We start from the raw sequence: 14215 nt of genomic DNA, 5'->3' as shown, positions 1-14215 counted from the left end.
CATATATCCCTGAACCACCCATATAAGGACCGTCTTTCCTTCCCCAACAAAAGACCCATATTTAGTTATTGGATCCTATTTCATAAGCTGGAAGTGGGAGTATTAACTTTTGTTTTTCAGTAATTATTCATTCTATGTCATCTCTGAATTATAGGGTCATGGAATTAATTATCTAGATGCATTCTTAACAAGTCTGGCTACTTCACATCTTGTCCTTCTGGTGGAATGTCTGTGTTGGTGCTGCAGAGCTTTGACCAAGTATGGTAGGTCCCACAGCCTAAGGGGTGGAATGGTGGCTCGACCCTCACTGGCCCACCCAAGCTGTGACACTGTGTAGTAGGTTCCTGCAACCCATTGGGAGAAAAGCTGGCTGGCTTTGCCACTAGGTGGCGCTGTTCATCTTTTTGGCTTTTACCCAAAGGTGCCTGCCTCCTTTGGAGCAGACAAGTGGGAGAAATTCCAAAGAGGTGCCATCATGTTCTCAACCAGATCAAGCTCTTTACAACTTAGTTTTTTAAATAAATATTAAGCATCAGAGGTTTTTATGTAAAATAAACTCTCACATTCTACATATGATTGTAATAGCTTGTACTATGTCCAAATAAACAGCAGGGACTAGATTATGACTTTCAAAGCGCTTAGCATTCTTCCGGTCGGGCTCAGTTTGTGCATCTTCCTGGATGCATCCCGCTGACAAAACCATTTGCAGAGCCACATGGGATTTGGGTCTGGCTGGCCGTGATACATGTGAGAGGAATGGAGGTTCTCCTTTCCCAGTGAAACCTTTGGGACACCCTCCTCCCCCTCATTTTTGCTGCTCAAGGTTCCTCAGTTGCAAAACAACCAGAAACCACCCCTGGTTAACTCACACTGAAAAGAGATTTATGGGCAAGATCTTGGGTAGTTCTGAGTGTATAGGAGGCTGGAGAATGGCACTCAGAACAGGGGCAGGAATTCAAGGAGGCTGAGTTGGCTGGAATGAGAGCCAAAGTCAGGCCCTGGAATAGTCTGGGTAGAGTGTCACTGCTGTCGCCACCACTGGCGAGGACTGGCCTCTGAGCGCCATCCTTGGCACAGCTGCCACTGCCATTCTTGCTGCAGTTTTTATTTAAAACTGCCCACTGCGTCTTTGTGTCACCTGCTGCAGATTCAATCAATCACCAAGTGACAGCATGCAGCAGAACCTAGTCCCCCCAAAGTCCTCATGTCAGAGCTGGTACTCCCCTCTGCATTATCACGGTCACCCACTACTGTCATCCAAGGAGTGTTCTATCACTCTGGGTCCATTCTCCTTTCATCTTTTTAAAAAATGTTTTATTGTTGATTTGAGAACGAGAGAGAGACAGATTTTTTGTTGCTGTTGTTGTTGTTCTACTTATTTATGTATTCATTGGTTGCTTCTTCTGTGTGCAGAGATCGAACCTGCAACCTTGGCATATTGGGACAATGCTCTAACCAACTGAGCTACCTGGCCAGGCTTTCTCCATCCATCTTCTTACAACCCAACCACTGCATGCTTAACACCGGGCACAGGGAGGGCCTCCCAGAGAGTGCTGCAGCTGGCATCTACTGTGGTTGGGGGACGTTTGTGGCAAAGTAGTGGATAGTATTTTGAGTGTTATCCCTGACCATGTGTACTTTAGATTAGTTTGTAAGTAAGAAGTGGCTGGCACTTAGAAATCACTAGTATCTATATTGAGAAATATAAAGTGTCCAAAGGACTACCCACATGTGACGATGATTACTCATCATGTGTGAGACAAGGCATCCTTTGTTTCATGGGGCATTTCCATTCATCTCTTCTCCTGCCTAAGAATTCTGTTGTGCTACATTCTTATTTATAAAATTAAGATGAATTAAACTAAACTATGCAGAAGGAATTGGTAAATGGATTAAGGAATGTTATTACTGTGAAATATCATAGAGCCATTAAAAAATGGATATAATGAATGTAAAAATCTAGGAAATGTTAATAAAATACTTAATTTAAAAGTTAGGCCCTGGCAGGACAGCATCGTCTTATGCACCAAAAGGTTGTGGGTTCAGTCCCCAGTCAGGGCATATTTGGGAGACAACTGATTGATGTTTCTCTTTCATCTCTCCCCCCGCGCCCGCCCCCTCCCCCCCAACTTCCTCTGTTTCTAAAATCAGTGAACATATCCTCGGGTAAGAATTAAAAAAAGTTAGAACACAAAAATGTCCAGACATTATGGTTACAACTATGTAAATATTATTTATGCAAATAGATAAAGGTGGAAGGACTGTGAAGGAATTAAAGAACTTTCTGTGAAGATAGATCCATGGTTGAATCAATATCATTCCTTAAGTAATGCCTAAAAAGTTGAGTAGTTTGATGTAGTCCCATTTGTTTATGCTTGCTTTTGTTTCCCTTGTCTGGGGAGATATATCAGATAAAATATTGCTAGAAGCAATGTCTGAGATTTTACTGCCTATGTTTTCTTCTAGGATTTTTATGGTTTAGGGTCTAATATTTGAGCCTTTAATCCACTTTGAATTTATTCTTGTGTGTGGTTTAAGAAGGTTGTCTAGTTTCCTTTTTCCACATGTGTCTGTCCAATTTTCCCCATACCATTTATTGAGCACCATTTATCTTTAGCCCATTGTATGTTCTTGCTTCCTCTGTCAAATATTAATCGACTATAAAGGTGTGGGTTTTTTTCTGTACTCTCTGTTCTGTTACATTGATTCATGTGTCTGTTTTTATGCCAGTGCCATGCTGTTTTTATTACTGTGGCTTTATAGTATAGTTTGATATTAGGTAGAGTTATTCCCCCAACTTTGTTCTTCTTGCCCAGGATTGCTATTGCTATGCAGGCCCTTTACTTTCTGTTAAGATAGCTCCATGGATGACTCAATATCATTTTTTCGATAATGTCTAAACAGTTGAATAAGTAACACCTTAATATAATAAAATTGATTACTAAAATTATTTTTAAAATAAAAATGTTTGGATGCTATCACAATAGCCCTTTTTTATTTATTCACTCATTTATTTAAATTTATTTATTTTTTAGAGAGAGGGGAAGGGAGGGAGAAAAAGAGAGAAGGAAACATTGATGTGAGAGAGAAACATCAATCAGTTGCCTTTAGTAAGTGCCCTGACTGGGAACTGAACCTGTAACCTAGGCATGTGCCCTGATGGGGATTGAACCAGTAACCTTTCAGTTTGTGGAATGATGCCCAACTAACTGGGCCACACCAGTCAGGGCCACAACAGCCCTTTTGGTTCTGGGAAGCAAACTAAAGTATCATAAAACCAGGACTGGAGACCACTGGGCTTAGCGAACACAGAAGGTGGTGTTCCTTGACTGAGAGAACAAATGTTTCCACCACTTAGAGAATGATCTGAGGGACTGCTGAGGATCACGGATAGTCTCAGATGTATTGACAGTGACAGAGGCAAAGTTATTGCTGATTTGGGCTTCATGGGACTTAGAATGATTTCCTTGTTGCCCTGAGCATTCTCCTCAGTCAATTCCAAGGACAGTGAGCACGGCAGCCACCCAGAAAGGAAACAATGCCCATTTTAAAAAGGAAGCTAAAGCATGTTTCCTTGTGCAGACCCTCAAACCATACCTTGACCTTCTTATTACAGAATTTATGAATCCGGGACTTGATTTCCTGTACATCATTGCTTCTCACACTTTAAAGTGCATAGGGACCAGCTGGGGATCTTTTTAAAATGCAGATTCTGATTCAGTTGGTGTAGAGTCTGAGTTTCTGCATTTTTAATAAGCTCCCAAGCTGATGCCAGTGCTGCTGGTCTGCAGACCACACTTTAAATAGCAAGGTTCCATATCCTGAAGACTCGCTTTCAGATTGTCCTTCAGGTGTTCAGCTACACCTTGCTATTCAGAATACATGTGAAACCTGTAGTTTGAGTATCATAAAACACTGCTGAGAGAAATTAAAGAAGCGCTGAGTAAAGAGAGAGAGTGTCTATTCTCATGAATTAGAAAATTCAGTATTGTTAAAATGGTAATTTCTCCAGATTAATCTATGGATTCAACATGATCACAATCAAAATCCCAGGGGGATTTTCTTTTCTTTTCTTTTTTTTTTTGGTTGTTTCTGTTTTTGGTAGAAGTTGACAAGATGATTCCAAACTTTATATGAAAATCAAAGGTCCTAGAAGAGCCAAGACAATTTTGAAAAAGAACGAAGTTGGAAGGCTCATACTACCTCTTTCAAGACTTATTATCAAGCTATAGTAATCAAGACAGTGAATTACTGGATTAAGACAGCTCAGTGGAACAGAATGAAGTCCAGAAAAGGACCCACATATCTATGGCCAAATGCTAAAATGTGTTAGGCTAAGCAAGAGAAGCCGGGTAGCGAAGATTACATGCACTCTTGACACCATTTATATAAAATTCCACAAGAGAAGAAACTGTAGAGACATAAAGCAGATCAGGGGTTACTGGGGCCTGAGGAAAAGACCACCCTAACCCAGAGGGTTATCCATTTGTATGCCAGTGGTACGTGCAGCCCTAAAAACCTGGGCTTTCAAGTCAGCCTGTCTGGGTTCCAGTAGCGACTCTGCCACACTGGCAGGCAAACGGTTCACCTCTCTGCACCTCAGTTTCCTCATCTGTGTGAACTAACACAATGTTAGTACTTACCTTGCAGGGTCGTTGTGAGAATCGAATGAATAAATATATTTAAAGAGCTGAGAGCATTTCCCTGTGCCTAATAAGCTATATTCATTGCTGCTGCTATTATTAACCTCTGATAATGTTGTGATTTTACCTTCCTCCCAAAATTTGGTTCTTTCTTTCACCCTCTCCTTGACCTATGCACACGCCTGTAACTTGAGGGTTTTAATTGAATTTGAGGGGTGGAAGAGATCTTGGGTAGTATTGAAACCAAGTATGGATGACAAAACTGAGGCCAGGAAGGTTGAGTGATGTGCCCAAGGTCATGTTGGTACATAGCAGGCCAAGAACCAGAAGCCTGGCCAAGCTGACTCCCAGGTCAGCTCTGTTTTATCAAGGATGTATATGTTATTTTCATTCTTAATGTGAACCACAGGGATTTTTCTTGAAGCTGCCACTCATCAATTCCACCGTGTGGTGTTTGTTTTCTGCAGAGCAGTTCAGAGCCCCCAGCTGCCGAAGACTTGTCCTGTCACCACCATGAGCTCTGGTAAGTCATTTAAGTCTCTTTTTCTTCTGGACAAATCTACAAAACTGCGTAGTTTACCCAGATTTCTCCTTCTGAGAGTCCCAACTGCGTTTCATTTTTTAGTTTTTGAGACCTGGGTAAGTGCCAAAGCTTTGTCATAAATTGTCATCATCACTATCATCATATTCATTATTACGGATTTATTATCTGCCACGTGACGGGAACTATGCTCTACACTTTACATGCACATGTCCTAATCTTTATAATGGCTTCCTTTCCCTCTATTTTTAACAACTTTATTGAGATATAATTGGGATACAATAAACCGCAGATATTTTAAGTATACAATTTGGTAAAATTTGACATGTATACACCTCAGTGGCATTTCCTAATCCCAGGGACAGCAGCGAAAGTAAACAGATAGACCATAATTGCCCCAGTGTGCGAGCTGATCTGACACTGCCTTCACCCAGGCTGCTGGAGCAGTTCGCTCACCCTTTTGTGAGACATAAACAAATGACCAGCGTTGAGTATGTTTAATGCAGAGCTGGCATAGAACGCACAGGCTGGGGGAGATGAGAAGGGAACGAGTTCCTGCTCATTGTGCTACCAAGAGCTGTCTGCTTTCCAGCCCTGAATCTGAGGACAAGATGTTTCCATCTGGAGATGAAGGCCTGCCTTAGCTACCGAGCCTGCCTGGAGGCTGTGGGGGTGGGAGGATGAGAGGTAGCTGGGTCAAGGGTGCCCTAATCCTGCGTTATTTCCAGAGTGTTACCACAGACCTATGTGGAGGAAAAACGAGTCTCTCCATTTATTTGCATACAGTGCCCTTTCACCAGGTATTAAACTGGGCAGGGCAGTGTGCGCTTAGGACCGAGAAGAGCTCTAGATGGAAAGGGCCACAACTTGGCTTCCTCAGGTACCGCCCTTGTGACCTTGGGCCTGTGGTGGACCCTTCTCTGCACCCTCTTCTGTAAAATGGCCATCCTAAAAGCGCCAACTCCCTGGGCTTGTGTGAGAATTAAGTGAGGAAGTGCTTCTCGCGTACTGAGTGCCATGCCCAAGGCTTGGCCCGTGTTCTGTCCATGGGTTATCAGTTCTGGTTTCCTCCTTTCGAGGAGAGGGACTCGGCTGCCCCCTGATGCCATCAGTGCTTTTGCTGTGTGGGCAAACGCTGCACGCCTTTCCCCTCCAGGTGGACTCCGGTACTGCCAATAGCTCCTGTTTTGTAACTTGTTTTTCGTTTTTGTTTAACTTTTGGTTTTTGTTGTCATTTTTTCAGACTTTTGCTCTGCAGCCTAATGTTTTTTGTTCTTCTAATATCGGAATTAGCCTGAACTGGCATTGCTACTTACTCCTGGCACGAATATGGGCAGAGGAAGTAGGAAGGAAGGGGCCGGGCAGAAGGGCAAGGGTGCGGGAGTCCCTGCGGGTGTGCTCCCCAGGGTTCTTCTCGGGTGTGGTGCCGGGGGTGGTGGAGTGGGGGGGCTTTGCACAGCCAGAGTCCAAAGCATCTGGACCCGCTGACCTGATAATCCCACCCTTGGGAATGTCTATCTTAATTCAAAGGAAACAAAAACATCACCCACATGAAGGTGGGGAATCAGTGGCTTCATTCTGTGCATTTACTTGATGGAATAGTATTCCAATATTAAAGTGATCATGGAGAAGACAGCAACTTTGTAGAAAACACTTGTTTTAACCTTTGGCGGCCTGAGCAGCATGAAAACGTTGCATTCTTCTTGCCCCAAGTCAGGACTGGCTGTCCTTTGCCGAAGGAGGTGCTTTACCTGTACTATCTTCTTCCATTCTCCTGGCAAACCCACAAAGGTGGGCGTGGCTTACCTCCCTCATTCTTTAGATGGGGAAACCGAGGCCCTGAGCGGTTAATAATTTGGGCTCACCGGTTAGTGTGCAGTGGAGTTGCGGCAAACCCAGGCTTTTGGGCATCACTGTGCTGCAGACTTTGAATCTAAGGGGATGGAATGATCTTTCAGATTTTCTTTAAGTTAGCTGTGTTTAATTAAAAGAAGAAGAAACAGGAAAGGAAAGACATGGGGCTGGACCTGGTGGCAGCTTGGAGGCTGCCCAGATCCTGCCTTGGGGAGGGAGCCCCGAAGCAAAGTCTGCAGTCCTAGAAGGAAGATGGCCAAGAGGAATTAGGACAGGTGTGTGGGGAAGGGATCGTCAAAGGACAGATTTCTTTTTCTTTTTCTGTTTCTTTTACTTGGATTTCTGACCTTATTGCCAACACCCCTCCCCCCTTCCATCCATCCCAGTAATAGTGGTGCAAGGGAGATGTTGGCACCTGGGGAACTGGCCTTCATCAGTGGGTGGTTTGAAAGCAGTAAACAGGACAGAGCCTGGGCGGCCCTGGCCAGGCTGCTGGTAGGAGGAGCAGCAGGCCTTTCTCGTGTCTGCATCCGGGAGCATCCAGGCTGGCCAGGGAGGGTGTGGTTTGTGTCAGAGGCTGATTGTTAAGGGACTAGGTAGGGTGGCCTTGTCTCAGCCAAATGAGCTACTGGGGTTTGGGACAGGGCTTCGGTGCTAGCATTTAGGGAAATAGGATATATATATCTACCAGATATATCCCACAGAATATATATAATATAGAATTTGTCTGGTTTATATATGTATATATAAACCCTTTAATATAGAGTATATCTGATATAGGTGTCTATAAAAATATTTTTTATTTTAAAAATGGAAAGTGTTTTCCCTGACCAGTGTGGCTCAGTTGGTGGGGCATCGTCCTGCAAAACGAAAGGTCACTGGTTCAAGTCCATTTCCATTCCTGGTCAGGTCACATGCCTGGGTTGCAGGTTCGGTCCCTGGTCAGGATGCGAGAGGCAACCAATTGATGTTTCTCTCTCACATCGATGCTTCTCTCCCTCTCTTTCTCCCTCTCTTTCCCTCTCTCTAAAAATAAATAAAATCTTTTTTAAAAAATAAAAAGTGTTTATCTCAGTCAAGGATGAACAAAATAACCTGTGGGTGGAACAGGCCAGAGTTCAAATCCCAGCCAAGTGATCTTAGAGCCTGGCATCTTCTCTGAGCCTTAGGTTTTTTATTTATAAAATAGCAATTCCTAACACCGAGCTCCAGGGCCCTGAGTCTTAAGGACAAAATGAGATGCTAGTTATGGAATACTTAGCATGGCTTCTCAGATTCAGGCACATAGATGTTTAAAGACCATAGCTGTTCTGATTGGTTGGCTCTTGACTGTTAAGGGTCACTCCAAGCGCACTGGTCACATGTTCTTGGGTGGCAGGGTCTGCCTACCCACCTGTCTTCCCTTTCCTGCCTCCATCAGTTCTGGGTGGGGCAAGGGTGAGCTGCAAGGGTCTCAGAGTCTGCATCTGAGCAGGACTCAAGTCTCAGCTGACACAGAGAAGGTGACATTTGCCTCTTGGATGCTTAGGATTTCCTCATGGTGGGGAAAAAAAAGGGAGGAAGCATTTGTATTCTCAAGCCAGAGCCTGGAAGGAACCAGGCTACTGGCCTAAAAGAATCTGTGAGAGGAGGTGGGTGTGTCAGGCGGGGGAGGGGCGTGCTGGGGGTGGGGGAGTGCAGCGGGAAGAGAGCAGGGGCCAGTGGTTGAAGAGCCTCCAGTCCAGGGTAAGTGTCCCAGGCTTTGTCTTGTAGGTAGCTGCTGGCCTTTGGGGCTTGTTTGCTTTTAATGATCAAGAAGGTCAGTTGGTTAATTTAAATATAGTCAGGTATGCCAAGACACAGGTCTTCCCACTTCCTTAAAAATTGTATTCCAAACAATCATTGGTACATTTTGGGGAACTTGGAATACATTTTTTTCAGCAAATAGTATAAATAAATGGTTGAATTCCCAGGCTAAACCGCCATATTTTTACTTTTACAACAGAGGTGAAATACAGCATATTTAAAGTGAAGGTATTTTAGAATATCCTACTGCATTATTCTCTTTGGTTTTCATCTGTCCTGCACCCTGGGGCTTTTAACCCGGGGCCGTGGTTAGATCTGGGTCTAGGAAGTGTTCTCCTGCGCAGCCGGAGGGGTGGGGTAGAGGAGGGACAGAATGGAGGCAGGGACAGCGGTCAGGCAGTCACGTCATCTCTGGGGCAATGACACAAGGGCCTCAGCTGGACAGTGGGCTGGTGAGGAGGGGCAGTGTCCAGGGAGGGACAGCAGGATTTGCTGACTGCTGGACGTGGGATGGGGGAAGGAAAGTGCCCCGGAACCCGAGCTTTCAGTTGTCCGACAGCTCAGCCTGGATGCAAGGGGGCGCATACGAGCTGGCCTGTGAATGGGCAGAGAAGCCTTTTGTCGGGCAGCAGATGCCATTCTGAGGGAATTAAGCAGATTTTTTTTTTAATGTCCGGAACGAAGCCCTAGCAAGAAGGCAGGAGAATTTACATCACCCACCACATACTTCCAACCCCAAACAGAAAGCTTTCGCCTTCTCTCCTGCCTCAGGCCGCACACAGCTCTCAGAATTCTCCCACAATGCCTGAGAGGCATCCCCAGGCCTGAGGGAGCCTGCATGTCCCCGGCACCTCACCCGTGTGGGACTCTGTACGTGCTGGGGTGGGAGACCCATCGTCAGCCTCGTGCTTTTTTCTTTTTTTCAGAATGTGACGTTGGCGCTTCTAAAGCCGTGGTGAACGGGTTGGCACCAGGCAGCAATGGGCAGGACAAAGGTAAGGCTCTTAAAGGAAAGCCCGGCTTGATACTGGAAAACCTTTCCAGAAGGAGCAGAGGATGTTGGGCCTGGACCACTTGCCTGGTGGGAATAGTCACTGGTCTTGTCCGGCCCTAAACTAAAGACCTGTTTCCCACACTGACTTTCTGAAGCCGTGAGTGTGTTCTTGCATCTCAGGAGCCAGAGGTGACTTATTAAAAACTGTCCCTAGCTTTCAAATAACAGATCAAATCCATAGGCCGCGGTGTGCCTCTTGCCTGGTGCATGTGGCGTTTATCAGCCTGAAATTTCCCTTACCCAGCATTTCACCTTCACGGTCCTGACCCTGAGGCAAGAGCCTAAATTGCTGAAATAAATGATTTCAGTGGCATGTGTTTCATGTACATCCTCTCATATTTTCAGTTTTTAAAAATTTTAGGATGAAAAATTTAAGTGTGACATGAATGATGAATAAGATGGCCTTCGAGGTCCCTTTAGTCTCTCATCCTGAATGTCCTAAGGCTGCCCAGAGAGCTATGTGCCCATGTCATTTCTGCAGTGTGGTGTGAGTTGGAGTGACAAGATACAGGTTCAAGTCCCAGTTCTGCCACTCATAGGCATCTCTGGGAGTCCTTTGTCTTTATGGGTGTGAACTCCTGTATCTAGAAACACAGAAACTGCATGATCTGCAGCATTTATTCCTGCTTCAAATTCCGGGCTCCAGGGATTTTCTCTGCCTTCATCCCACTAAATGTTATAGTATCAGGGAGGCAGGGCAAAAGTCCTATCATTGGGCATTTAAGTAATTTCAGAGAGTTTGACATGTTTGGCTTTTGTAATTTTTATCTGGTTTAGCCAAGTATTCCTTCTGAGACAAGGCCAAATTGTCTCAAAAGTAAAGTTGGAAGAGCCGGGCAGTGGAGGCATAGAGAGCAGGAGGGATGGGATGTGGGGGGCGGCTGGGTTGGGGTGGGTTCCTTTGGCAGACACCCTGTGCTCCTTGTCTCCCTGCCTGCCACCCTTCTCCTCTCGTGGTGCGGGGCTGTGTCCTTGGGGTCATGGACAATCTCAGCTAAGGTGTACTTACGGATGTTGAGGGGCGGTGCCTGTGGGGTGGCTCCAGGGAAGGGTTTAATCATCCAATGAGGAGCAAGGGAGAGGTTGGGACTCTGATGCTTTTACAACCTGCAGGGCCATCAGCACCATCCCTATGAATTCACTGAAAGAAGAGATACCGGGATCTGGGGGGAGGGTGGCAGATGGAGGTGGATTCTGTTCTCTCACTTTTGGTTGGAGAGAGGAGGCAGATGCAGCCTGAAGGCCATCATCGTGACCTAAGTCAGTCACTAAACCCAGTGCCAGCACACTTAAGCCCTAGTCTCAGCCTCTTCCCCTGAGAGCTGGATGGCTCTGAGCAGCTCTCGAGTCTCTTGCTTCTTCTGAAAATGGTAACATAACAAAAGTGTCCCACCCAGCCAATCTCCCAGATGGTGGTAACGAGCCGTCAATAGGATTGCTGTGAAAGCACATTTGTATCTCCATACATGCAGTATTGATATTATCGACATAGTTATTGACGGCCATGTGATTGCTGTGTGCCTGATGAAATAGTGGCCTGATGGACTGGAGGGGGAACCGCCTATTGCTGAGGCGCCTCCCTCCCTCCTGTCCTCCATCCTGTCCTGGATGAGCTTGTCAGCACAATGCCAGTTCATCAGTGACCATCTTGCTTCCTAAACAGCCCCTCTCCCCTGCCCCTCCCCCAGTTATTGTGTGGATCTGGGGCCAAAAGACCTCCGAATGTTGCTCATTGGAGTGATGTTGGCACATAGCACCTGAGCTCGCATCTCTCTTTATTTGTTGCCCTTGGAGAGACAGCGGCCCTTGCCACATCCCAGGCAGTCACCCCGGCCCTCCTAAAGCTCAGCTGGGCGTCAGGATCCTGGGCTGCACGCTCGGGTGCTGTGATGGTCAGTAGGCACAGGGCCCCAGAAGTTAAGGTGCTGGGGAAGCGGCTGTGATGGCTAAAAGAACTCACAAACATGTCCCTTTCCTTCGCCCACTCACGTGGGGCGTAAGCCACAGCTCTCCTTCTCAGAGCCCTCCCCCCACCCAGCACAGACACCCCAACGTTCTTTCCGGGGCTGCTCAGATCCTGATTGCTCTCCCCTTCCTCTGTTTGCCAGGCCATCTGCGTCTCTAAATCTTGGCAAGTTCCTGGTGTGGCAGGAGGCACAGAGACACTGACCAACTGCACGTGGGTGATGGTTGGAGGGAGGGTTCTGTCGTCTTGGCACAGAACTCTACAGAGAGAAAGCAGGTTATTTCAAATTACTGCGTCTACTGTTCTTTCTAGTGTTCTCTCCATGTGGGCGACTTCCTCCTATTGTCCTTGCCCAGTTCCTCAACTGCCTGAGTGTTTCCCAAATGTTCTTTCTGGAGGCACCATTTACCCTTTTGTGTTTGCAGCAACTGCCGACCCTTTACGTGCACGCTCTATTTCTGCTGTTAAAATAATTCCTGTGAAGACAGTGAAAAGCTCTTCAGGCCTAGTACTCCCTCCAGGTACCTCTCCTTGGGTTGGTTTCTTTGTTTTTAATTGTTAGCAGATCATGCATGGTTTTCCTTTCTTCTTTCCTTCTAACAAAGATTTGGAGGCTTAATCCTTGCATGTTTAGGAGCCATTTCCTCTCGCTTCCTCAAGTGGTTTCTCTTCTCCCTCAGCGTGTGCGTGCGTGCGTGCGTGCGTGCGTGTGTGTGTGTGTGGTCGTCTGGAGACAAACTGACAGATATCAGCCCTCCCTCTCCTCTCACTGGGAGAAGGGCCAGACCAGAGGCTCAGCGTTTCATCTGGCGCAGGTCTGAGGAACATGGGCTTCTTAGGCTCTCCCTAGAGGCTTCCAGCTCCCAGTACTTTATTTAGAACGCCAGTCTCCCTAAGAATTAATGTGGCCACCCAGGGAACTGCCAAATTGGGCCGGACTTGAAGCAGCTGCCAAACCCAGACAGATGCATGTCTGTGATGCTCGCTGGGCCGTTTCCCAGAGCACTGCCTCCCCACCTGACCTTCACCTGCAGTCACTTCCTGCTTCTCCTTTCCAAGAAGGGGCATGGTTCAGATGTCAGCTCTGGCTCATCTCTCCCTCTGTATGCAGCAGGACACGTGAGGCCTGGGTGGCGCTTTGTCCCCTTTCAGGAGGTGGGCAAATCCAGCTGTGTATTTGGGAACCCAAGGATGGGCTGGATTTGTCAGTTTGCCCTTGTCCTTTTGAAAAGACAGTGGGCTATGGATCAGGTTGCCCAATAGGTTTGTGACATCGGTTACTTCTCTTCTTGATAGGGTTGGACAAGTCCGATGCTGTGCAGGGCCGCTGCCACTTGACCATACATTGTGCTTTCGTGCTTTGTGTTCAGTGGGGCAGATCTGTGCTTTTCCTCACCACGAATGATTGCTCTAAGTCACTGCAAATGGGGCTGCGGGGGTGGAAAGGAGGAGAAAAGAGGCCTTGCTTCCCTCTGCCTGGCACAGACATGGGTATGCATTGGACGTCTGAGCCCACATCCTGTCCAATGCTCACCTTAAACTTTACCCTGTAACCTCAGGCTTGACAATTTTAGGTCAAAGATCCCAGCTGTGCTGTGAGCAATTTGAAAAAAATAAAAAATAAAAGAACTGTGGAATTCAGTTCAGCTCAGCTGCTCAGAAAGAAACATTTAGCATGTGTGCCTTATAGGACTGTGTAGTCTGCATCGGCTTCTTGCCTCCCGCGACTGATTTCCTGGAGGATGAGCATCCAGCTCTTTTGAAGCCTATTTTGAAATCCTTCTCAGTGGAATTCTGAAAGGTGACCTGGGTCTGTTATTAGGCCATTGCCAACTGCAGGAGACGTCAGGACCCGGGGCGGCTCAGCGGGGGGTGCAGCAAACACTGTTCATGGAAGGGTTTGGTGTTTCTGGTTGTACTCTTTGGTGTGAATTTTCTTCATTAAGTTTGGAATGTGAGGCTCTCGCCTTTGCTCTTTCTCCCCAGGCAGCATTTCCTGTCTCGTCATTTCAGGGGGCTTGACTTGCTGATACAGATTTTCTTTTCCTTTTTCCATTGGAGAAGTGCAAGAAGCGGTGATTCTTTGCAGAGAACCGCCTAATTCCTGATGGTGCCAGCTTGATCTTTTATGAGACAGATCATCTGGAAGCTTGAGAAATCTGTCCTAAGTTCTTTCTTGAACTGTGCCTTACTAATTGGTCAGATGCCTGCTCACCAACCTTAACTTCATTTAATAAAAGAAATAAACCTGCTTTCATTTTGTCATGTTTTCAACTGATATTGTAACTCATACATTTACGCAGAACTCACAGTTACCTCCATTTTCCCCCTAACCTCATGATGGGTGGTAAACCTGAAAATGCGGTTCGTTC

The 14215-nt window shown here is 46.4% G+C and overlaps 1 protein-coding gene across 31 annotated transcripts in view; it reads left to right on the top strand.

The window, feature by feature from the left end:
* The window catches only part of SORBS1 (sorbin and SH3 domain containing 1), a 128591-nt gene that overhangs the window by 7426 nt on the left and 106950 nt on the right, over nt 1-14215 (top strand). For 17 of the 31 annotated variants that reach the window (XM_054581242.1, XM_054581244.1, XM_054581245.1 and 14 more), the window contains exons 2-4: nt 5111-5166; nt 9750-9818; nt 12269-12364. In XM_054581242.1, the coding sequence (XP_054437217.1) occupies nt 5111-5166; nt 9750-9818; nt 12269-12364 (221 nt within the window). The remainder of the gene's footprint in view (nt 1-5110; nt 5167-9749; nt 9819-12268; nt 12365-14215) is intronic. The other 14 variants (XM_054581270.1, XM_054581243.1, XM_054581246.1 and 11 more) reach the window with 1 other exon arrangement.

This window comes from Pteronotus mesoamericanus, unplaced genomic scaffold (assembly GCF_021234165.1).
Source record: "Pteronotus mesoamericanus isolate MK-2021 breed Mesoamerican mustached bat unplaced genomic scaffold, CSHL_Meso_final contig_657, whole genome shotgun sequence".
NCBI lineage: Eukaryota > Metazoa > Chordata > Mammalia > Chiroptera > Mormoopidae > Pteronotus > Pteronotus mesoamericanus.
The sequence above is the reverse complement of the archived record's forward strand: the minus strand, read 5'-3'. Positions and strand labels throughout refer to the sequence as shown.